The sequence below is a fragment of the Borostomias antarcticus genome, assembly GCF_949987555.1.
Source record: "Borostomias antarcticus genome assembly, chromosome: 3".
Taxonomy (NCBI): Eukaryota; Metazoa; Chordata; class Actinopteri; order Stomiiformes; family Stomiidae; genus Borostomias; species Borostomias antarcticus.
The window spans coordinates 2,621,469-2,645,302 of NC_140236.1; the positions used below are offsets into that span (position 1 = coordinate 2,621,469).

At 44.0% G+C, this 23,834-nt stretch overlaps 3 protein-coding genes across 3 annotated transcripts; 2 read left to right on the forward strand and 1 right to left on the reverse strand.

Moving 5' to 3' along the window:
• Positions 1 to 3,145: 3,145 nt before the first annotated feature.
• nppb (natriuretic peptide B) lies at positions 3,146 to 3,802 on the forward strand (the record flags this gene model as incomplete). The annotated part of the gene is made up of 3 exons (XM_084461917.1): positions 3,146 to 3,259; positions 3,372 to 3,660; positions 3,786 to 3,802. 3 exons carry the CDS (start codon positions 3,146 to 3,148, stop codon positions 3,800 to 3,802), a joined length of 420 nt encoding a protein of 139 aa, XP_084318043.1.
• A 1,733-nt stretch (positions 3,803 to 5,535) lies between these two features.
• On the forward strand, positions 5,536 to 6,431 carry nppa (natriuretic peptide A; the record flags this gene model as incomplete). The annotated part of the gene is made up of 3 exons (XM_084461918.1): positions 5,536 to 5,646; positions 5,968 to 6,253; positions 6,427 to 6,431. 3 exons carry the CDS (start codon positions 5,536 to 5,538, stop codon positions 6,429 to 6,431), a joined length of 402 nt encoding a protein of 133 aa, XP_084318044.1.
• A 2,653-nt stretch (positions 6,432 to 9,084) lies between these two features.
• Positions 9,085 to 23,672, reverse strand: clcn6 (chloride channel 6; the record flags this gene model as incomplete). Its single annotated transcript, XM_084436364.1, has 23 exons — positions 9,085 to 9,892; positions 11,076 to 11,201; positions 11,375 to 11,482; positions 11,740 to 11,896; positions 14,228 to 14,388; positions 14,988 to 15,174; positions 15,359 to 15,465; positions 15,585 to 15,741; positions 17,234 to 17,387; positions 17,849 to 17,978; positions 18,541 to 18,658; positions 18,777 to 18,943; positions 19,729 to 19,842; positions 19,952 to 20,084; positions 20,621 to 20,679; positions 20,992 to 21,059; positions 21,353 to 21,479; positions 21,981 to 22,087; positions 22,212 to 22,278; positions 22,405 to 22,470; positions 22,601 to 22,666; positions 22,842 to 22,904; positions 23,598 to 23,672. 23 exons carry the CDS (start codon positions 23,670 to 23,672, stop codon positions 9,812 to 9,814), a joined length of 2,598 nt encoding a protein of 865 aa, XP_084292490.1. The 3' UTR covers positions 9,085 to 9,811.
• Positions 23,673 to 23,834: the final 162 nt, after the last annotated feature.

The following is a 23,834-nucleotide window of genomic DNA, read 5'->3' on the forward strand; positions in this document are numbered from 1 at the left end:
ATCGAGCCTGGCAATGTTTGACATCACACAACATAGCCTACAATATAATTAATATCGATTTTCATTTTATTCATACAGGTACCAAGAAGAGGATATTTGAGAAGTGAACACGCCGTGGACACCAAACTCCTCATGACCCGTCCTGACCTGCAGAACTCCTAACCTTGTTCGACAAAATGAAGAAGGTTTTTTTCAATAAGTTGGCGGATATGTTATTGTTTATAAAATAATGCACTCATTCTGTCATTGATTAAATAGAGAAAACTATTGGTTATATGTTCTTCGAATGAAATGAGGGATAGTTTGTGTCACTCTAAAAAGAAAACAGTGCTACTGTATACAGTAACCAATTGTATCAATAGAAGAACCATTTGGAAAAGGTTTCATATAGAACCATAGGGTTCCAAATAGGGCCATTTTCAGCTCCATAAGGTACTTCTCAGAACCCTAAAGTTGCTCTGTCTTGAAAAGGGCTCTATGGAACCTCTCAGTGTTCTTCTATTGCTAGAAGCTATTCGCTTTTGAGTGTAAGATTCTCTTTTGAGTGTATAGCTTGTGTAAGATTCCTTTTTGAGTGTATATCCCATGTAAGATAGCCTGTAAGCTTACGTATGTAGGCGACAAAATCACCAAGTTTTGGATCATATGTCTCTGTTTTGGATGTTTGTACAATACACTATTCACTTTACGTACAATACTATTCACTTTCTGCGTGTAACAAAATAATGTGTTATGTTTAATATTGTGCTACTTTTAATAAACTATATTATTAAACGATTTGTCTTGAGATAACTCTAATGTGGATATTCTGTATTAAAGGTACATTGAATTACAATGTAACATTGTGTATTTAGAGTAATTCATCCCACACCAATGAAGAAAGCCTGTTATACACTGATAATTTAATGTCCAAAATGATCATGATAAAAAGTCTGTCGTTAATGTTATATGTTAGGCTTACTAATACATGATCGAAGCTTATGAATTGCACTACGAATTATAGTATCCTATAGTAATTATAGAATAGTCTAATCAGTTTATTATAATGCTATACCACTAGGACCACAGTTGTTCATGTACAAGCCCAACAAGCCCATCACAAAACTAAAAAAACACAAAAATATATTTTAATATCACCCAGTTGGTGTCTGGTCCAACACATGGAAAGGGGAACACTCTAGATCTCGCGCTGTCCTGGTTTATCTGTTTGTGTCACTGAAATCAGTGTAATTCCCTGTATATCTGATCACCTGCCTGTTTTATTCTCTGTCACTGCCTTTTACTGACCACTCGCTGTCCCGCACGCCGCCTTTGTGCAATTAACTCCCTCAAAACACTCCCTCACAATGTTGTACTGTTTTTAATGGCTCAAGCACAATGTTTCCTTCCATTGTTATGCTGATAATGTACAGATATATACCTTTAAAATCGAAATGCAAGGAGTCTCTGCAGCCTCTAATAGACTGTCTCAAGGACATAAAAACCTGGAAGGACCTGAACTTCCTCAACTTAAATGACAACAAGACAGAGGTCATTATGTTTGGACATCCTGCTCTCTTGGATGACTCTGTTGGTGCTCTGGGTCCCCTAACCTCCAAAAATGTTTCTGCTGTAAAAAGCATTGGATTTACTTTTGACCGTGCTTTCAAATTTGAGAAACAAATAAAGCTCTGTGATTAAAGATGCATTTTTTTTAGTTAAGGCTCATAGCCAAGGTCAAGGCCTATCACCCTCCTAAAGACTTGAAAAGGACTGTACATACTTTTATAAGCTCTAGGCTTGACTATTGCAACTCTTTGTATGTAGGTATAGACCAGTCCTCACTCTGACGTCTAGTACAGGATGCTGCTGGTCGCCTTCTGACTGGAAAAGGGAGCATGACCACATCACACCCGTGCTGTCCTCCCTGCACTGACTTCCTGTCCACTTCAGGATTGATTTTTTTGATTTTGTTACTTTAAAAAAAAAAGGTTTCTTTGAATGGCCTGGCTCCTCTGTACCTAGCTGAACTCCTTCATGTCCATAGCCCGACTAGAGCACTCCGGTCAAGCAATCAGCTGCTCCTGGATGTCCCTAAAGTCCCTAAACCAGGCTCAGAACCAGAGGTGACCGAGCTTTTGTAGTAGCTGGCCCCAAAGCTGTGGAATAGCCTACCGCTGCTTATAACTGCCCAGACTTTGGATGCCTTTAAGTCTTTCCTGAAAACTCACCTTTTCTCAGTGGCCTTCATTACATGATGAGCATAGCACTCCAATCATTTATTTATGTATTTTCTGTTTTTGTCTTATGATTTGCTATTTATTATATTGTATTTTATTGTTTTAGTGCCTTTATCCCACTGTATAGTACTTCAATGTGGTCAAACACGCTTTCTAAATAAAGTTTGACTTTGACTTAAGTTAGCCCATGACAACTATGACTGTTACTACATCTTTTACCAAATCCCACAAAGGTAGAAAATAAAATACATTAAGCTAGCTCAAACAATTGAAAGCATACATCACTGCATTGTGAAATCAACCATATCTGAAGATACGGAAGTAGGCTATATGTACTTAAATTTGGTGGATGTCCATCTAAATGGCCATGCCATTCATCAATGAAGAGAAACAGAGTCGTTTGAATAATGGTTCATAAAATGGCCGTTTACGCATGGCTTGCAGCCCTATGGAGAATTAGCCATCACGTCATTGTGGGGCAATGTGGTTGAGGCAATACCTCATCACGTACTGTGTCACATTTAGAAACACTCAAAGAAAGGTGTGAGGCCTGTCACGATGCCAACGCCATGGCCGACACAAAGAAGTGTGTTTACTAGAAGTCGAGATGGCTTCCCGTAGGCAAGTCTGCAACTTCATCGAACAGCCAGTCAATTAAGGGGCGTGTGTTTCTAAAACAAAGTATGGAAGTTACTATGTCATAGGTATGCCCCATATCTAAGATACAAAGCTTTAAAAGGAGTCATTTCCGACAGATACTGTTATCACAGGTGTCAGAATGCAACTCAAATTCTTGGCAATTCTGACTGTGCGTGTCAGACAAAGTATAAAGGACCATGCTTACTGTGGGGTGGGTATCGAGACAACGACAACCACGAGAGAAAAAGAAGATTCTCCTTTCTATATCGCTGAGAAAAACAGAAAATATGCAGCTCTCCAACATTCCTCTTCTCGGCCTCCTGTTCTTCTTAAATCTGCAGCTTTTCAGCGCACATCCGGTCTACGGCGGGCTGACCAACGAAGATATTGACGTCTTAAAGGTGAGCCTTGATCTTGTTCACGTGGGATGCTTATATAATATTATTCTTTATACTAATTCTAATTAGTCTGTATCACAGTCGTCCTGAACCCATCTTGTGTTTGGCATTGCAGGTTCTTCTTTACAGACTCGAGTCCATTCCTGAGCAGAGCGAGGAGCAGGTCCAAACAGAAAAGATGGACAACCTGAGTGTCGAGGACACCGCGTTGATTGGACAGGACGAGAGAGGACAACCACAGACGAGACTGGACGAAGACTCAATCAGAGCTCTGCTCTCCGCTCGGGACCTAAAGACGGTCCGAAACGACTCTGCATCAAAGAGATCCTCTGGTTGCTTTGGACGAAGACTGGACCGAATCGGGTCAATGAGCTCTCTTGGATGCAATACAGTCGGACGATACAGTAAGTTTGAAGCGAGATTGGGATGTTTCTTTTATTATTTTTACCAGAACGATTGTGGTTAAACGTTGTCTGATTATGAGAAATGGATGTTTGTCTGATTGTTCTATTGTTCTTTCTGCTTCCAGATCCAAAGAAGAGATGAGGTCTTACTCGCAATACCTGGACCCGCACATCTATAACATACCAAAGCTATTGTTATTCTTAGGCTATTTATTCAATTCTATTTATTGAATTTGTTAATCGCTAATATTTATTTTAACCGATGTAAGATTGTTCTGTGTCATTTTCTGTAGGCTACCATTAAAACGGCTCCCTATTATTTTCTGTACCATTTAAATCTTCAATAAATGTTTACATTTGCGCATATGGTTGTTGAGTGCATATGTGTATAAAACCATACGTTTCCATTGAAAATAGTACTGACAAGGCATATAAGGCTATCCAATTGTGATAGACTACAGTATGAGCCTTACGGAATGGTGATTCCAGCCATAACAGTCGTGAAGTGGTCTACTACAACATGCAAGGTTGTGCATCTCGTGGTCTTGTAGGGTTGGATAAGATCAACGCGACAGTGACAAGAATAGTCAATTACACCATCTCGGGGAAAGGTTTGTCCCATGTCCCGTTTTAGAGTTTCAGCACCTTGGAGAGCGAATGCCATGATCCGCCATCCGGTTAGAGAGCGGATCAGACACTGTTTAGCATCTTAGGCTCAATTTCACATACTTGTGTGTGTGTTCTGTTTTCGCGGATCATACGACAGGAATGGTGCAAATCTAGCTTCGTCCTCTTGTCTGTCTAGAATCGGTTCTGGATACAAATAGGCTACTTCAAAAGTGGAGGTTCATGACTGATAACCTCTGTGAGCTCGCGCTGGGTTCCTTTGTCGTGATAAGGTGTCATAAAAGATTTGCTTTCAGAGTTATTCCTAAATGTTGACGATTATACAACAAACACATGGCTATGACCCACTATGGATGTCAGTTGTAATCAGCCTGCCTGTATTGGCCACAAAACCCATGAACATTTGCTACATTAATACCCATAGGATACACAATCACCCTACACTAGCTAGCAGACATCAACGTCACACTGCAAACTTGGGAATCCTAAAAGCCCATTTAGTGTCATTCAGTGGGACTCTTAGTGACTTGTTTAGAAAGGAGATGCACTTGTGAGTTCTGGTGAGAAGGCCCAGTAGTATACTGACTTGCCACTTTAAATTAAATTATTATAAGTGGCTTTGGATAAAAGTGTCTGCTAAATGACCATAATGTAATGCAATTCATATATATTTCTGAAATAGGAATAACGATTATTTTTTGAAAGGTTGCCTCTGGCAAGTTTTCTAACAACCTAGAAGATTCAAAGAAAGTGAAGCCGTTTATAAACAGAGCAGCAGACAAACTTTAACCCATTATAATAAAGACTTGAGAGTGAAAACAATGCTTGGTATTTGTGTATCAGATGCTGCATTCCTGACAACGCACGCCATGTCTGAGCTGAGGCTGCTGAGATTGAGCTCCTGAGGTCATGTCACTGTGTGTGTGTGTGTGTGTGTGTGTGTGTGGGATGAATCATGTGTGGCCTCACACACACACACACACACACACACAAACATGCATCACCCGCCACCCCGCCAGCACTTGATAGGACATTTGACCAACAACCTTATCAGGTTGGGGTGTCGGAATGCACTTGAGACCATCCGCAAAATGATGAACCATTGACACTAGACTGTCTCCTGTGTGTGTGTGTGTGTGTGTGTGTGTGTCATAAAAATGTCATGTGGTGAGACCATATAAGAGAGCAGTGGGCTAACCTCCAGCCCTGTAGCACTACAGTTCCCAGTCCAAACAGAGATCAGGGAGGATGAGGACAGCGTTGCTATGGGGTCTTCTTGTCCTACTTTGTCTCCAGGCACTCGTGACGTCCCATGTTTTGGGGAGATCCTATTCCACTAGTGACCTGGCCCAGCTTGAGGTAGGTCATTTCACTCTGATCGCCCCGTTGGGATTGATAAAGTCAAGTCTACACTCTACAGCAGTTGTTTAATACCTGACCAATGTTTCATTCACATGGTTTTTAAAGAACTGTGAAAGTTATGGTGGAGGGAAAGTGTCTTGCAGTGTCTTTCTTTGTTGTTTTGAGATGAGAATTCCTCTTGTGTTAAACTCCTGTATGAGGAGAAAAGAGGCAAAGAGCTCCTCACAACGGAGAAGAGAAAATCAGCCAAGCGAGATGCGTCCGAAACATTTCTTCGGTCGCTGTGGAGAAATTAACGAACCTTTTTACGATCACCAGAATCTACTGGAGCGCTTTGAGCAGACCCTGGTTGCCGTGGCCCAAGCAGAGGATTCTGCAGCAGATGAGGGGGCCGACCCAGACCCTGAGCGCAGTTCTGAGGGGCAAATATCCCCTCCGTTAGCCCCACAGGAACCAGAGATGGGCCAGAGTCGAACCCAGAGCCAGAGGAGTCGGCTGCAAGACCTGCTCCTGGCCACTAGGAGTATGAGCAGGTCCGGTTGCTTCGGGGGAAGGTTGGACCGCATCGGGAGTGCCAGCAATCTAGGCTGCAATCCCACAAAAGGTAAGGCTGGTCTTGAAAAATGTGAAGCAAAACTAGTGTTTGTGTATAGATAATGATGAGTGATATTACATGATGAGTTTTCCTTGTCACATTGTCAAGGTCGAATCCTGGATAATAGAGGCCTTTGGTAATATTTTACATGAATTCCTTTCTTGTGTTTCTTCTCTCATTAGGATAACATGACGGTTTCCCAAGCATATGACTTCAACATGAGCCATCTCGACGTAAATAAAGCCTTTGAGCTCAGTTCAATTCAGAGTCAAGCCTGCATTTTCTTCAGTTGCATACAAGGTTGAAGCTGAAGGAAAAAGTACATTCAAACATTACCTATGAAATATCTGTATGAATGTAAAAAAAACGACCGTACTTCGTATCTACAGTTGGCATTCAACCGTAACAAGCCTGGCCATTGTGACAATCAGCCCTGGATCTAGACTGTTCCATTGGACCATCTCGACCATGGATCCGTTCTCCCCAAACGACCACGCCAGTGCAGAAGCGCCTCATTAAAATCTCAAACACCATTCTGGGCAGTGGCTGGGTGAGCTCATTAAATCCTAGCGCACTGTCACTTCTCGTACTCCTCAAATGACTCGCCAATAAAGCGCACCTGTAGAGTCTAATGTGGCATCCTCCAGTTGAAGGACAGTGTCTCACAGGAGGAAGTAACATATTAGCCAACTCTATTAATAGACAGAGCTCATGCAACCCCCTGCAGAGGAAGAGCGCTGTGTGTCTCGTCAGTCACATAATAAATTGAGTTCATCCAGTCTCACCTATCTGAATTGTCTTCCTGTCACTCAAGTTGCCTGAAAAATGTGCTGGATTTTGATAAGATAGATTTTTCTAGAATCTTGGTTGACTGAGGGCTGGTACTTCTATTGTGAAACCATCTTCCCCGATTAAATATTGTGCAATAATGTGCAACAAGTTACAATTTCCAATAAGTCAGCAGCACTGCATCCTATGACCACGTAATGCAACCCTGCAACACCCTACAAAGCATCTTTTCATAAGTGTTCCCCGTAAAGCCAAACGAGCAATCCTCAGAAGAATTCATTTCTCTGAATGATCTCTCATTTTTTTAGAAGAAGAAAAAAGTACAGCTGAGCACGTGAACAGACATTCACTCTGAGATAAAGCATGTGATGAATTCACAGAAAATGAATATAATAACACCCATTATAATGTGTCTGGTCTAAACGAATTCTGACAGCAGGCATGAATTGGATGCCACTGTGTTACATTAAGGTGCTACCCTGTCACACACTCGTCTACTTGGGTTACTCTGCTCTCCAGTATGATGGAGCATATCACTGGAACATCGCCACAGATGGAGACAGCCAATGAGAGTACGGAACAGATGGAGACAGCCAATGAGAGTACCGAACTGCTGTATCATAGGGGATGCATGACATTTTCCTCTAGTGTTCTGTAAAGACGGACGTTTCAAAACCTTAAGTGGGTCAGCAGTACGATGTGGGAGTGGGTTTAGATCCCAGGGGTTGCCAGTGTGATCAGGAAGGTCCTTAAACATTAAAACGTAAGCACTGGTTCTCCTGCCCGTGGAAAGGAAACAAAACACCTTTATAGGACTTTTCCACTAGTAAGTGCCACTTTATTAGTGTGGGCTGAGCCATTCAGATGTGGAAAAGCAGGACCTGACCTTGTGGAACGACCCTTAGGCATCATGACAGGATACCACAGATCACCAAGCCTGACTAAGCATGTCCTCAGTTTAAAACGTGAGGTAGCAGTAAGGTTCCCACAGAGTCGGATAAAATGATCAGTACATTTAATATGATTTATAAATCAGAATGACCTTTATTGAAGAGTAATGTCAAGGCACAAAACAGAGGTCTTTCTGCTTGTCCTCTCTGGGGACCTGTAGTGTGTCTTCGTTTGTTAAACCTCTCAAGCACAAAGCAATGCCTCAATCTCCATAGCAGATATATCTAAGACAGGCATGTCGCAATGTTAATTGGTCAAACTGCCCCTCCGATCCTGACAACTGGCTAAGAAGTAGCACATTTTATCATTTGTCAAATTTTTTTTCTCCATATAACCCTGGACATTCATAGCGGTTATAAAGTAACATTATCTAAAAACACATCTTTAAAATAACACAAAGCTAGTCTACAGATGACATTTCCCAGGATAACGTTGGTCCACCTTTTGTCCCGCGCGTCATTTGATCCATTCATAATACATTGAGAAAATCATAAAAATATAATTTCATAAAAATAAATTCTTAAATAAAACACCCGAGCAAAAAAGGACAAACGAATAAGGAATGGTTGATGTATAAATATGTGCCATTGCGGTTTGTCATAACTGATTATCTTTACACCTAGATTTCTATGCTATCATTTCTATCTATTATCCCTACCTAAACTAATTTGAATACTAGTCCCACACTGAGACATCCAGTATGCAGGCTTGGTTCAGTCCAACCTGCTGCCCTTTGCTTCAAATGAGTCCTTAGAGCAACCCAGCCTTCATATGAGACCACACCTACTGTGACTGGAGTCCCAAAAGGTATACACATAATGCTAATCTACACATAATGCTAATCTACTGTACAAATGAAGAGTTCATTTGCAAAAACAGATATGTGCATTTTGATACATTTTGATAAATCATTTTTTCAATCAAATGTCAACATTAAATATCAATGAAATTACAGTTGGGTTGTTTTGATTAAATAAAGAAGACTTCTTTACGTAATCAAAACCATCAAACTGTTATTTAATTGATATTTAATGTTGACATTTGATTGAAAAAATGATTTATCAAAATGCACATATCTGTTTTTGCAAATGAACTCTTCAAATGTATAAAGTAAACCACTTCATGACTTACAGTAAAATAAAGTAAAAGTTGTTAAAACTGTAACCTTACCTCCCCCTAAACAAGTAAAATAAACTTGGTCAATGCCACACCTGGTACTTGTATTATCACTCTTAAAAACATGATCAAACGCCTGAACCCTGCACACTGTTGTCCCTTACATGTCACCTGGTACAGTCACATGGTTTGTACTGTATGTGTAGTTCCATTATCTCTTGACTCTACTTGTATCTGAGCCTTTGACGGGACAGTGGAATGGCTTTAGTGCAAAATATATACAGAATTAATTTCCATACACAGTAAATACTAAATAAAACCAAAATATAATACCCAAAAGTTAAAAAAATAAAAAGTGCTGCAGTGATCTCAAAGATAAAGCATGGTTGGTCAAGCGTGGAGGTTATATTCACGGGTTGGGGGGTCGGGGGGGGGTCAGGGGTCGGGGGTCGGGGGGGGGGGGGCGCTACGGAGGGAGCAGAATGAACAACATCTCTTAACACACCACAGGTGTTTTGTATGGAATGTGTGTGTTGCTCATGGATAGTGTGAGTGCATTCAAGAGTGTGTGTGTGTGTGTGTGTGTGTGTGTGTGTGTGTGTGTATGCGTGTGTCGCAGGACCATGTAAAGATGCCGGAGTCTTCTTGGTTCACGTCCAGGTACTGGGAAAGTCTGTGTGAGAGACGGGCAGTATTGCAGCGACTGCGAGCTCAGATAGTGATGTAGTGCTGTCTGAGTTTGGCCATGAGGAACTCATGGGTTAGATTGTGTCTGGTGATAATCCCCACGATCTGAAAGAGAGGGCACATCCGTATCACTCACACACACCTCTTCTACCATTTCAGACACCCAGACAACTGAATCTATGCCAGCTGTTCATTAACAGAGCGAGCTCAATGCTTAGTGCATCTACAAAGAGGCAAATTACTATTATTACTATTATTTGGACATATCAGTGCACAATATATACAAGGTGGAACACACCCAAAAACTTTAGAGGTGCAGACTGACGGAACTATAACTGAAAACAAAAAAGAAAGTTGCACACTCATTTGTCTCTCGTCTTCAGGGTGAATTCATGCCGAAACGTTGGTGACAATTAACAGCAGAGAAGAGACAAATGAGTGTGCAACGTTCTTTTTTGGTTTCACGTATCAGTGCACACAAATGGAAAACATCTCAGCAAAGCTGTAATTACTCTTTTTTAGCAGAATCCCTTTCAAACCCATTTAATGTGCGATATTCATGTTGTAGGTGATAATTCATGCAGGTGATTATTCATGCAGGGGATAATTCATGTAGGTGATAATTCATGTAGGTGATAATTCATGCAGGTGATAATTCATGCAGGTGATAATGCATGCAGGTGATAATTCAGGCAGGTGATAATTCATGCAGGTGATAATTCAGGCAGGTGATAATTCATACAGGTGATTATTCATACAGGTGATTATTCATACAGGTGATTATTCATGCAGGTGATAATGCATGCAGGTGATAATTCAGGCAGGTGATAATTCATACAGGTGATTATTCATACAGGTGATTATTCATGCAGGTGATAATGCATGCAGGTGATAATTCATGCAGGTTCAGAACAAGGTTATAATAGTTTTGCATTTTTCATTAGTTTTTATTTTTATATTGTTTTATATTGTTTGCTCAGGGGCACAGCTAAAGAAAAAATCTCATATCCACCCAAAATACTAGGCTTATGTATGAAATGAAAAAGACTAAAACTAAGGACATTTTCTCAATAATTTTAGTTTATTTTAGTTAGTTTTGTAAACACACAATACAGTTTTAGTTAGTTATCTTTTTTTTTGTAAAGCCTAGTTTTTATTTTTATTTCAGTTCACTAAAATGTTTTTTTCACACTTAGTTTTCGTTTTTTAGTTAGTTTTTTCGTTAACTATAATAACCTTGGTTCAGAATGTGTGTGCTGAGCCTTTGATGGCCGTCTGGGACACTCACCTCTCCCACAGCGTTGACCACTGGCAGGTGTCGAAGGCCCATGGTCCTGAACAGGTTGAACACCTGGGACACGTGTGTGTTTGGGGACACGGTGTAGGGGCACGGGTTCATGTAGGGGGCGACGTCCTGAAAACGCCACATTCACACGGTCATTTACCACACAAAGTTAACCCCGGTTGAGGTATAGTAGTGGTAGGGTAGAAGACTTTATGTCACTTCCACACCTACCGAGCGAGGAATTTGATATTTACAGAGAATAGACGGAATGTGTTGGAAATGTGTGACTGACTGGGTCGTACCACTATCATGCGGGGGTCTAGAAGGGTCAGGTCCAAGTCATGGATGTCTGGAAAACGGGGGTAGTCCTCTGTCATCTCTGCGTAGGAGAGTCTGGGCTGGGTGGCACTCTGTGTGCAGTATACACATGGAAAATACAGTCACACACACACACATATACACACACACATATACACACACACACATATACAAACACACACACACACACGACAAATCAGTAGTTAAGGTGATATGCATAACACAACAACCACACGCACACACGCATGATAAATCAATAGTTAAAGTGATATGCATAACACAACAACCAAACAACAACCACACACACACACACACACACACACACACACACACACACACACACACTGACCGACTGGTTCTCAGCGTAGCAGACTCCGCGGATGAGCAGGTTGACCAGCTGAGAGCGCAGGATGAGTCCGTGAAAGGTCAGAGGTCGGAAGCGCTCCTCCATGGTCCAGTCCTCGCTGGGGGACTGGTCTGGGTACAGGTTGGGGTACGGAACGTGTCTGGAACGACAGCAGCCAGAGAACAGTCTACAACACAGTCTACAACACAGTCTACAACACAGTCTGCAACACAGTCTAAATACAGTCTACAACACAGTCTACAACACAGACCAACCATCTGAAAACACTTCTGGTATTTTACAACACACTCCAGAACACATAAAAATGAATTTTATCCCAATATAAATGCACAAGAACACATAAATAGACCATCCACTCCAACCCGTCTTCAAAAGACCTATAGTAACTTTGTTTTTATTTTTTTACAGCTATTAATATAAACATTCAACTACATGCGACAGTGGCACGCAACATACAAGTAATGAACACGTACAAGACGCCCGACTTCCCCAAGAAAGTGCCCAGAGACGCATAAAAGAACGAAGGTCCTCCCTAAAGACCTCCTCTTCTCCCTCCCTAAAGACCTCCTCTTCTCCCTCCCTAAAGACCTCCTCTTCTCCCTCCCTAAAGACCTCCTCTTCTCCCTCCCTAAAGACCTCCTCTTCTCCCTCCCTAAAGACCTCCTCTTCTCCCTCCCTAAAGACCTCCTCTTCTCCCTCCCTAAAGACCTCCTCTTCTCCCTCCCTAAAGACCTCCTCTTCTCCCTCCCTAAAGACCTCCTCTTCTCCCTCCCTAAAGACCTCCTCTTCTCCCTCCCTAAAGACCTCCTCTTCTCCCTCCCTAAAGACCTCCTCTTCTCCCTCCCTAAAGACCTCCTCTTCTCTCTCCCTAAAGACCTCCTCTTCTCCCTCCCTAAAGACCTCCTCTTCTCCCTCCCTAAAGACCTCCTCTTCTCCCTCCCTAAAGACCTCCTCTTCTCCCTCCCTAAAGACCTCCTCTTCTCCCTCCCTAAAGACCTCCTCTTCTCCCTCCCTATAGACCTCCTCTTCTCCCTCCCTAAAGACCTCCTCTTCTCCCTCCCTAAAGACCTCCTCTTCTCCCTCCCTAAAGACCTCCTCTTCTCCCTCCCTAAAGACCTCCTCTTCTCCCTCCCTAAAGACCTCCTCTTCTCCCTCCCTAAAGACCTCCTCTTCTCCCTTCCTAAAGACCTCCTCTTCTCCCTCCCTAAAGACCTCCTCTTCTCCCTCCCTAAAGACCTCCTCTTCTCCCTCCCTAAAGACCTCCTCTTCTCCCTCCCTAAAGACCTCCTCTTCTCCCTCCCTAAAGACCTCCTCCTCTCCCTCCCTAAAGACCTCCTCTTCTCCCTCCCTAAAGACCTCCTCTTCTCCCTCCCTAAAGACCTCCTCTTCTCCCTCCCTAAAAACCTCCTCTTCTCCCTCCCTAAAAACCTCCTCTTCTCCCTCCCTAAAGACCTCCTCTTCTCCCTCCCTAAAGACCTCCTCTTCTCCCTCCCTAAAGACCTCCTCTTCTCCCTCCCTAAAGACCTCCTCTTCTCCCTCCCTAAAGACCTCCTCTTCTCCCTCCCTAAAGACCTCCTCCTCTCCCTCCCTAAAGACCTCCTCTTCTCCCTCCCTAAAGACCTCCTCTTCTCCCTCCCTAAAGACCTCCTCTTCTCCCTCCCTAAAAACCTCCTCTTCTCCCTCCCTAAAAACCTCCTCTTCTCCCTCCCTAAAGACCTCCTCTTCTCCCTCCCTAAAGACCTCCTCCTCTCCCTCCCTAAAGACCTCCTCTTCTCCCTCCCTAAAAACCTCCTCTTCTCCCTCCCTAAAGACCTCCTCTTCTCCCTCCCTAAAGACCTCCTCTTCTCCATGGCGTTTTAACCAGTCTGTGCTCAAGCCTTGTTTATGTTCAATGTCTGTATTATTTGCTGAAATGTCCTTGTTTTTGTTGAGAGATGCTTTTACCCAGGATCCACCTTTGTACAGCACTTTGGTCGAGTGCTGTCGTTTTAAACGTGTTTTATAAATACATTTTGATTGATTTGATTTGAAGGTGTTTCCAGCAGTGTGGTGTGTGTTCGCCAGACTACCTCCGTAAGTGTGGTGTGTGTGTGTGTGTGTGTGCTGTGTGGTGTGTGTGTGTTCGCCAGGCTACCTCCGGCCGTGTGGTGTGTGTGGTGTGGTGTGTGTTCTCCAGGCTACCTCCGTCAGTGTGGTGTGTGTGTGTGTGTTCGCCAGGCTACCTCCGTCAGTGTGGTGTGTGTGTTTGTCAGTGTGTGTCAGTGTGGTGTGTGTGTGTGTGTCAGTGTGGTGTGTGTCCTGAAAGTGTGTGTGTGTGTCAGTGTGTGTCAGTGTGTGTGTGTGTGTGTGTGTGTCAGTGTGTGTGTGTGTGTGTGTGTGTGTGTGTCAGTGTGGTGTGTGTCAGTGTGGGTGTGTGTGTGTGTGTGTCAGTGTGTGTGTGTGTGGTGTGTGTGTGTGTTGTCCAGACTACCTCCTCTCCAGCATCTGCTGCAGCATGTCCTGCCCCTCCTCGGGCGGCGGCGCCGCGCCCGTCTGCTCGTCACACACGTTCTTCAGCTCGCTGGACGGGTACGACTTCATGGACTGACACCGGCGCCGCTGCTCCCCCGCCCGCGTCAGCACGCTCGCTTTCTGCACACGCGCGCGCGTGTGTGTGTGTGTGTCAGAGACAGGTACATTACAAAAAGACATAATTTCAGGTACGTTAAAAACACATTCTTTTACCGGAACGTTAGTAATTTAGCAGACGCTTTTATCCAAAGTGACTAATAACTGCATTTAACGTAGGAAAAGCCAATGTACTACTACTTACCAGAACTCACAAGTGCATCTCCTTTCGAAAACAAGTGACTAAGAGCATAATCTAGTGCTGAAGGCAAAGTGCAAGAATAGCAATCTAAAACACAATAGGTGCTTAACACTTGAGCATCTATGAGAAGCACATGCTGTATTAGTACAAGGCCGATGGTGCCACTTGCGTTACAGAAACTCGGTAAGCCTCGCAAAACAACGAGCCAGGACAAACTGTCCTCTCAGATCAATAAAAATACGTTTTCCCTCGCTATATGCTTCTAGTCTCAAGATAATGCTCAATGACAACCCACATATAAATCAAATGAGGTCAAATTCTAATTTGCAGTACTGATTAATCGACTTTAACACCGTGTCACAGCTTCTGGTGTCTCAGCGCAGACCTCTACCGCCCCCTGGTGGCTGAAGCAGCCTCTTACCTTGAAGTGGATGTTGTTGCTGATCAGGATGTTGCCTTTCATGAAGTCCTGCTCGTTGTGGCGGTTCTCCGTGACCACGGGGAAGGCGTGGTACACGGTGGTGCGCAGGATGCTGACCAGGGACTGGATGCGCGTGTGGGGGTACACGTACGTCAGGTTGGGCTCCATGATGTCACTGGCGGTCAGTCTGGAGGGAGGGGGGGGGGGGGGGGGGGAGATGGACGAGGAGGTGGGATGAGCCACGGTGACTACGCGCCGATGACGGTGTCGTTGTGTGTTTATTAGGTTTCGGTGAAACGCTCCTGGCTTTGTGAGGTTGCCGCGTGTCGCGGTCGTCATTGCGCAATGTGACGGCGTTAGCGTTTTCTCACCTGTCCATTTCCACCTCGGTCTCCCACTCCAGCAACGGAACGCCTTTCAACATGATGTAGATGTCATATATGCCCTTGTTGAAGAAATCCCCAGTCCACTTGGCGACCTGGTAGTGTACACAAACACGTTGTGTTGGGTCCCAGAAACATGTATGAAATAATTTTACTTCATTCACAGATCAACAAGTCTATTGACGACGGGAGACAGAAACGATGGACACGTTACCATTAGAGTGATCATGATGGGCAGCCCGTATGTGATCTCATTGGTCGATTCGATGAGAATGACGGTCAGGCTGATGGTCATTCTGACCACGCCCCCGAGGAAGGCGGCTGCTCCAATCAGAGCGTAGGTCCCGGAGTAGATGTGCATCCCCAGGTTCCTGAGGAACAGTGAGAGAAGGTCCAGTGGGTTTACAATCACAAAGAGAGGCCAGAGTCAGCCAGAACAGGTAGGAGGTAGCTACAGCTGAATAGGTTTCAGCAAAGGACAGATAATATAATATATATATATATATATATATATATATATATATATATAAAGGACAGATAATATATAATATATATATATATATATATAAAGGACAGATAATATAATATATATATATATATATATATATATATATATATATATAAAGGACAGATAATATATAATATATATATATATAAAGGACAGATAATATATAATATAGATATATATATATATAAAGGACAGATAATATATATAATATATATATATATATATAAAGGACAGATAATATATGCTACACATCACTATCGCTAGATGTATTATTAGGCAGTGGCTATTCTTAAGCATATAAGCCATAAATACCTTACTGTATATTTGAGTTATGGTCAGGATTATGATAAGGGGTAGGGATAGGGTTGGTTCAATCAATCAATCAATCAAAGCTTTATTTGTATAGCGCATTTCATACCCAGAGGCAACACAATGCGCTTTACAGAGAACAAGGGAGGTGGGCATACGACCCACTCTACATATTCCAGAGGTTAGGTTTGACAGCCGACTTTCCCATAATGCAGCGCTGTAAGAACAGCAGGCGCGTCTGTGCTTATGGCCGCCGTGGTTGTGAGGCGTGGTTGTGAGGGCGGCGTTAGAATAGACTCCGCCTTATTATGGACTGTCATCTAGATAACTAGAGTTAAATGAACCAAGTCAGCGACTTAGCGGACAATGTTCTCCCACAGTTGTTAGGACGGCCCCAGTGTGGCTAACGCTAGCGAGCATTACTCTCAGCTCAGTGGAGCTCAAAGGCCAGACAAAGCAGAGGATTGGGGTGCTCTGGGCCAGAGAGGGGGTAGGGGGGAGATGGAGAGAGAGAGAGAGAGAGAGAGAGAGAGAGGGACAAAGAGAGAAAAGGGGATTAAGAAAGGGGGGGCTCAGGGCGGGAAATTGTCAAGTCAGCAGAATCCCCTCTGAGGGGGTCTGGGTTGACACTAGGGTTGCAAATTTCAAGGAATTTCATTAATCGATAACTGTTAACCTTAACAAACGATAGTCGGTTAATTGATAAGAACGTCCCGCGCCGGGCTGAGCTTTGCTCGCTTAATTTTTTTGTCGTCTTCTGCAGTGTTGTTGAAATTTCCCAGCAACCCAATTAACCTTCACTACATGGCGTGGCGCCCTCATGTGCAGTCAGACCCTAAATCATGATTACATTTCACGTAACTCCCGTTGATAACGTTCGTTCCCCCCCCAAAAAAATATTTTTCATTAACAGGCAATTCATTGAGTAACCAAATCTTACTTGAGTAAATTCTTATCGGCAATTAATCAATAGTCGATTAACTATTAACATCCCTAGTTGACACGTTTCTTTTTTTCCCTCAGAAACGTCGTTCTCCAGCTCTCACGTTTTGAGGACGTTGGCCACCAGGCGCCCGAAGGCGGCGCCGCAGAGCAGCGAGGGAACGAAGAGGCCGCTGGGCACCGACACGCCGTAGGTCCAGCACGCCAACAGGAAGTAGAGGAGGAAGAACACGGACAGCGTCACGGGGCTGAACGTCCCTGAGGACGCAAACAGAAGCACTCTGTTACCACAGCGACGGCCAGGGTGACGCGTAGCAGCACTCTGTCAACTTTAAACAGCAAGAACGTCGCACTCAAATATTCTCTCATTCTTCATTATTAATATTATTATTATTAATATTATAACAATATATATAGAATAATATAATATATATATGTATATAGATAAATATAATAGAATAATGTATATATTATTATTATTATTATTATTAATAATAATAATAATAATAATAATTCTCTTATTGTTTAATATACCAACATTTCGGCACAGTGTTCCTTCATCAGGGCATACGGTCAACTGAGATGTAGGCTCCAGTACCAATTGCTAGATGCTAGTCATCTAATGCACGTCTAACGTGTGTGTGTGTGCGCGTGGTGTGTGTGTGGTATGTGTGTGTGTGTGTGTGTGTGTGTGTGTGTGTGTGGTGTGTGTGTCTCACCGTCCTGGTGGAACAGCTGGTGGATGGCCACCTCCTGAGGGTTGAAGAACAGCGTGGCCATGTCGTTGTACGTCTTGTTGGGGCAGAAGAACTGACGGATGGTGGAGTTGATGACTTCGCTGACGGTCACCTGAAAAACACACCCCCAACATGTACATATCCGCCCTTAAGCGTCAAGAGGAGGGTCAGGGGTCGCCGACCCAGGTCTGTGAGAGGCAGTCCGATACACAGGAAGTAGTGCACAGCTGCTAGTCTCTCTCCAGACTCAAATATTATGTTGAATCGCTGCGCTCCGCATGCTACATAAAAGTCATTTATTTTTTGCTGCCCAACTGATATTGTGAGGGCGTATCGACGGTTCAAAACTGAAAGAGTGACAGGTCACAGCAGCAAATGAGAGACGCTAGCCCAGGTTAGATGGGCGGGGCATATCTATGGGTGGGAGCGCCTGATCGGGAAAGTCGTTACTGATCGGTGTCGCAGGGATTCCTGCGAAACCGATGAATCGCCAGGATTTGAGCAGCAGATGTTTTGCATGAAGTGTCCCAGACCCACAGAGAGATCTGCAGCATGCAGTAACGTAGCTAGCGTAGCTAGCGTAGCTCACGTAGCACATCAGCGGAAGAACTCTCGCGGGTGTGGCGTTGAGACCACGCGGGCGCAGACGTCGGGATACGAAGGTCGCGACCTACCGGGGCTGAGGAGTTGCTGGTCGGTGGAGCGGGAAGGTCGCGACATTCCCCCAACGTCATGGACGCGACGAATATCACCACCGTCGTTACCATGGTGACCAGCAGGCTCTCCAGGACCCTGGAATCAAGTAAAAAGAGGAGAGGATGATCTGATGAGAGACGTCAAAACAAAAAACTCCCTCTCTCTGATTGGCTGATAGTATCAGCCAATCAGTAGACGACAGGGGGGGGCTCACCTGACGAACTTGGCCTTGGGGTGGACGTGTTTCATGCGGTACTTGGCCAGTCTCTTGTTGATGCAGTTGAACAGCGCCCCCAGCAGGCCGCCCACCACGCCCATCAGGACGAAGAAGGCCAGGTCAACCACTGTCCAGAGATGGCAGCTCTTATCCCCCTCCGCACACTGAGGAGAGAGAGAGAGAGAGAGGGAGAGAGAGAGGGAGAGAGAGAGAGGGAGAGAGAGAGGGAGAGAGAGAGAGAGAGAGGGAGAGAGAGAGGAAAGGAGAGAGAGAGGGGGGGAGAGAGAGAGAGAGAGAGAGAGAGGGAAAGAGAGAGAGAGACGGGGAGAGAGAGGGAGAGAGAGAGAGAGAGAGAGAGAGAGAGGGAGAGAGAGAGAGAGAGAGAGAGGGGGGAGAGAGAGAGAGAGCGGGAGGCAGGGAGAGAGAGAGAGAGAGGGAGGGAGAGAGAGAGAGAGAGAGAGAGAGAGGGGGGAGGGAGAGAGAGAGAGAGAGAGAGGGGGGAGAGAGAGAGAGGGGGGAGGGAGAGAGAGAGAGAGAGAGAGAGAGAGGGAGAGAGAGAGAGAGAGAAACATGCAGGAAGCTAGAGAGCTTTGTACACTATGCAGTCCTCAGACACAGACACAAGCACGCCCACACGCACAAACATGCAACACAACTGTGAAACATGACAAGGCAGTGCTGCTATGTGCTGGCTAGTCTAGGGCTGCTGTCGACTAAATAGTAGTGTAGCTCGTGCTCCATGGGAAAAGCAGCGATTAGCGACCGCTCGACTACATTACATTACATTACATTACAGTCATTTAGCAGATGCTTTAATCCAAAGCGACTTACAATAACTGCATTTAACGTAGAAAAGCCAATGTGCTACTACTCGCCAGAACTCACAAGTGCTTACTAAGCTAAACATTTGAATTGACTAAACAAATCAGCCTAGCTGCCCACCCCGTACCTTGAACTCTCCGAAGTTGAGCAGACCGGGGAGCTGGAAGGAGCCCCACTTGTTGTAGTTGATCCCAGAGCGGAAGAAGTTAAGTGTGAACGTGGCCGACATGGAACAGAAGAGCTGGGGGAGACGAGGAGAGAGGGGTACCTCCGGCATCAAACGGGTTCAAACTGGTTTTTCGGGGATGTGTGTGTGTGTGTGCATGTGTGTAGTGTACATACTGACGTACCACTTTCCAGGTGAGCGCCTGGTTCCAGAACGAGGACCCTTCCTCCAGGCTGAAGAGAGTGCCCCCTATAGGCGCCCCGAACGCCGCCGCCACCCCGGCCGCCGCGCCCGCCGACACGAAGTCCCGCTTGTCTCTGGAAGGGAACGCCAGACAACTGGACTTTAATGACAAGTTAGGACATCTTTAACTCCCCTAAAACCCTGGGGGGGTTTTCAGACCATGTGACATGACCTCAAACCGGGAGTGTGATTGGTTGATCTTAAATATTGGTGGTAGGGATGCACTGATATGAAAAATGTGTCCGATACCGATAACAGATTATCATTGCTGTTATGGCCGATAACCGATATTTACTGATGTTGATATGTTCTGTATAAAAACAAGTGTCGTCTAGCATCTCTGATAATCATGTTATTCATAGTGAAAAACACATGGAAACACTGTGTCAGCAAAAATAAATAAATCATAGATTTACTGTATTGTTTCCTCTCAACAGCCACACACACAACAGCAGCGAGACAGAAATAATTACCAGCTGTTTACATCTGCCCTTTTTTGCCCATCGGACCGATACCGACATATTAAAAAATGACTAATATCGTCCTGATACCGATATGATTGCCGATATATCGTCCATCCCTAATTGGTGGTATAGACAGGTTACTGTACCTGTCACTGCGGAAGTACGGGAAATCGAAGCGGATCTTCTTAAAAGTGATACTCTGGAACTGGAGTAAGAAAACACCCATCAGGTAGTTAACATGACATGTTAGACATTCTGTATGCATACTGCTCCAATAATCTAACCAGTAATACAGGACTAACCAGTAATACAGTACCATCAGTGCTTTGCAAAACATCTTTACAATCACAATTGACGTCATCCATTTCACTGTGGGATCACTGAGAAGCTTAAGTGATATAAATACTGCGACATTTGAAGCTAGGCACCATAGAGCAATCCGATCCGTGGCAGGTAGCATTGCTGTTAATGGGATCTGTTTACAATCTGGAAGGACAGGAAGTAGGACAGGAAGTACCTGCGGGAGACCAGCTCCCACGATGGCTCCACTGTGGATCATCGGGCCCTCCTTCCCCACAAACAGACCTGAAAAGTCAAACGCCGAGTCAGAGGCACACACCACTGAGGGAACACTTTCCATCCACATTAACATGACTGAGTCATTCCATGGCCAGGAAGTCAGGCACTGTTGTTGTACTTTTTTACTGTATATATTATCCTGCTTTGTACGATGACCTTGAGTGTCCTGAAAGGTGTCTTTAAATAAAATGTATTATTATTATTATTACTATTACTATTAGATATTGCAGCTCTTAAACAGCCGCGTGCAAATCAAGGAGCATGCTGAAATTCTCTTGAACGTATACTGGCAGTAGTACCTCCGGCCACGGTGAACAGGACCCCGATGGCCTTGCAGAGGAACGTGCGCAGTCGGACAATCCCAGGGATCTTCACTCCATTCAGGTAGCTTTTGATCTCTGGAATACCCGACCCTGCCGCCATGGGCTGTGGATCAGAGGGCAAGAACCTTCAGTGCTACTGCTCCGTCAGACCAGGTAGAACAAGAGACATGAAGAGAGACCACCGCTGGATATGGGATTATACACTCAGTGGGAAGGAGACCGGGAGATTGTGTGAGTGAGTGAGTGAGTGAGTGAGTGAGTGAGTGAGTGAGTGAGTGAGTGAGTGAGTGAGTGAGTGAGTGAATGAGCGTATGAGTGAGTGAGTGAGTGGGTGAGTGAGTGAGTGAGCGAGAGAGGAGTGAGTGAGTGAGTGAGTGAGTGAGTGAGCGTGGGAGTGAGTGAGTGAGTGTATGAGTGAGTGAGTGAGTGAGCGTATGAGTGAGTGAGTGAGTGAGTGAGTGAGCAAGAGAGCGAGAGAGTGAGTGAGCGTGTGAGTGAGTGAGCGTATGAGTGAGTGAGCGAGAGAGCGAGTGAGTGAGTGAGCGTATGCGGGAGTACCATATTGAGGAAAGAGGGAGCTTGGTTTTCCCCTCAGAAGCCTTACCTCAATGAGAACTAACACACTGGCGATGAAGATGAAGGTCATGTTGAAAGCCAGAAGCTCGAGAAGGGAAAGTGCAAGACAACCTTTCTCAGTGCATTCTTCCACAGCTACAGCAGGACACAGGGGTTAAGGAAGAACAAGACTTTCCTGGAAATTTCATTGAAACTAATTAGTTGTTGAAACCAATTTAGACTTTTGAATTTGAATAAAAAGTAGTCTTGGAAAAGATACATTTTCCGACCAAGCTGAATTTCAGCTGATTGAAGAGTCGTACAAAAAAGTCCACGAAAAGACCCACCTGAAAATAAAGTAAAAAAAATAAATATGTTTTTATATGAAAATTATATATAAACTGTTTACAACTAATGGGCAATAAATTCAATTTCCTTCAACATGTCTGATAGAAAAGAGTTTCATCCCTTACCAGGCCTATGGATACTCCAATAGCAAACACCAACATCCATCGTATAGCTTCGTACTTTTTGGCTTTCTAATATTGGGCATTAAAAAACAACTTCAGAACTGATACGAAAGCAGGCAACTATGTAGACAACAGTGTTCAAATATTTTAACATGTCTAAGCATTAAATTACTAAAACCGCTTTTTTTAATACACCTACCTTATTGTCCAAGCCCTCCAAAACCTCCACATATGGCTCGTTGATGCATCTGTCATAATCCAAGCTCTGCCAAAAGACAGAAGAATACAGAGCAGTGTAAGGATGATAAATCGTTCGTCAGTCGTTCTTCAGACAAAGCATTCTCTCTCAGAGCGACATGGATGTCAGTTTTTTGTGGCTGTATCCAATTTAGACTACCTCATAACCCTTAATCATTTGCTTTTCTGCTGAGGCTTCTCACCTCATAATCTTTCCTCGGTAGAATCTCATCCTCTTCATCATCTCGAGTTTCCCCTAGAATAGTCTGAAAAAGGATTAAAGTACAAGTTAAACTCCTGATACCAGGATCAGTATGGTCAGATGATGTGAGAAAATGACTGCTTTGCTATAATAATATACAACAATGTACAATGTTACAACTGCTTTGCTATAATAATATACAACAATGTACAATGTTGTAACATGTAACAATGTTGTAATAATATACAACAATGTAACCCTGTTTCATTGACATAAGACCAGAGCACTCTTAATTATGCTTCTATAGCCACTGAATCTTTTGAAAGGAAGCTAGATAGCAAAATTGTACCCAAAGCGGCTGAACACAACAAAGACTAATGCACAACAAAGACTGTGGGCTAGCATAGCTATCCAATGCCATCATTAATAATTAGCCAATAACAATTAAGCCATCACTCATATAAGCAGACATTGTAACTGATAATCTGGGGCTGTTTATCAAACATGTAGGCAATGTAACTTTAACTTCCACAGAGGAGCAGAGTTTATTAACACTATGACCTAGATTTTACAACCCAGATGGACATGTACTCCATATATTAGCTTTCAAATGAGAGAGGGTCAGGGGGGAGATTTCAGGCAAGCCACTATGGGGTATATAAGGGCTATGGCTCTTATAATGTGGTAGTTTCGCAAAAACTCGAACATAACCCATTATTCATGCAATTCTATATATGACTTTAATATTCTTTCCTACCAGTTCTTCCGGAGTGCGTGTTTCTCCATCCAGACAGCAGCAGTGACAACATAAACAGTTTCCACAGGACGCCATCTTCGCTGCCTCAGCACGGAAGCCACTCCCCTCGTCACGTGACATGCGAAAAACCAACACGCTGTTTCTAAAGTGTTAAACCTGCGTATGATTTACGCATCTATAGTAATGTTAGGCTTTTGCTGAAATAGTTAGCCGTAGCGTGCTCTTTCTCATTGCTAT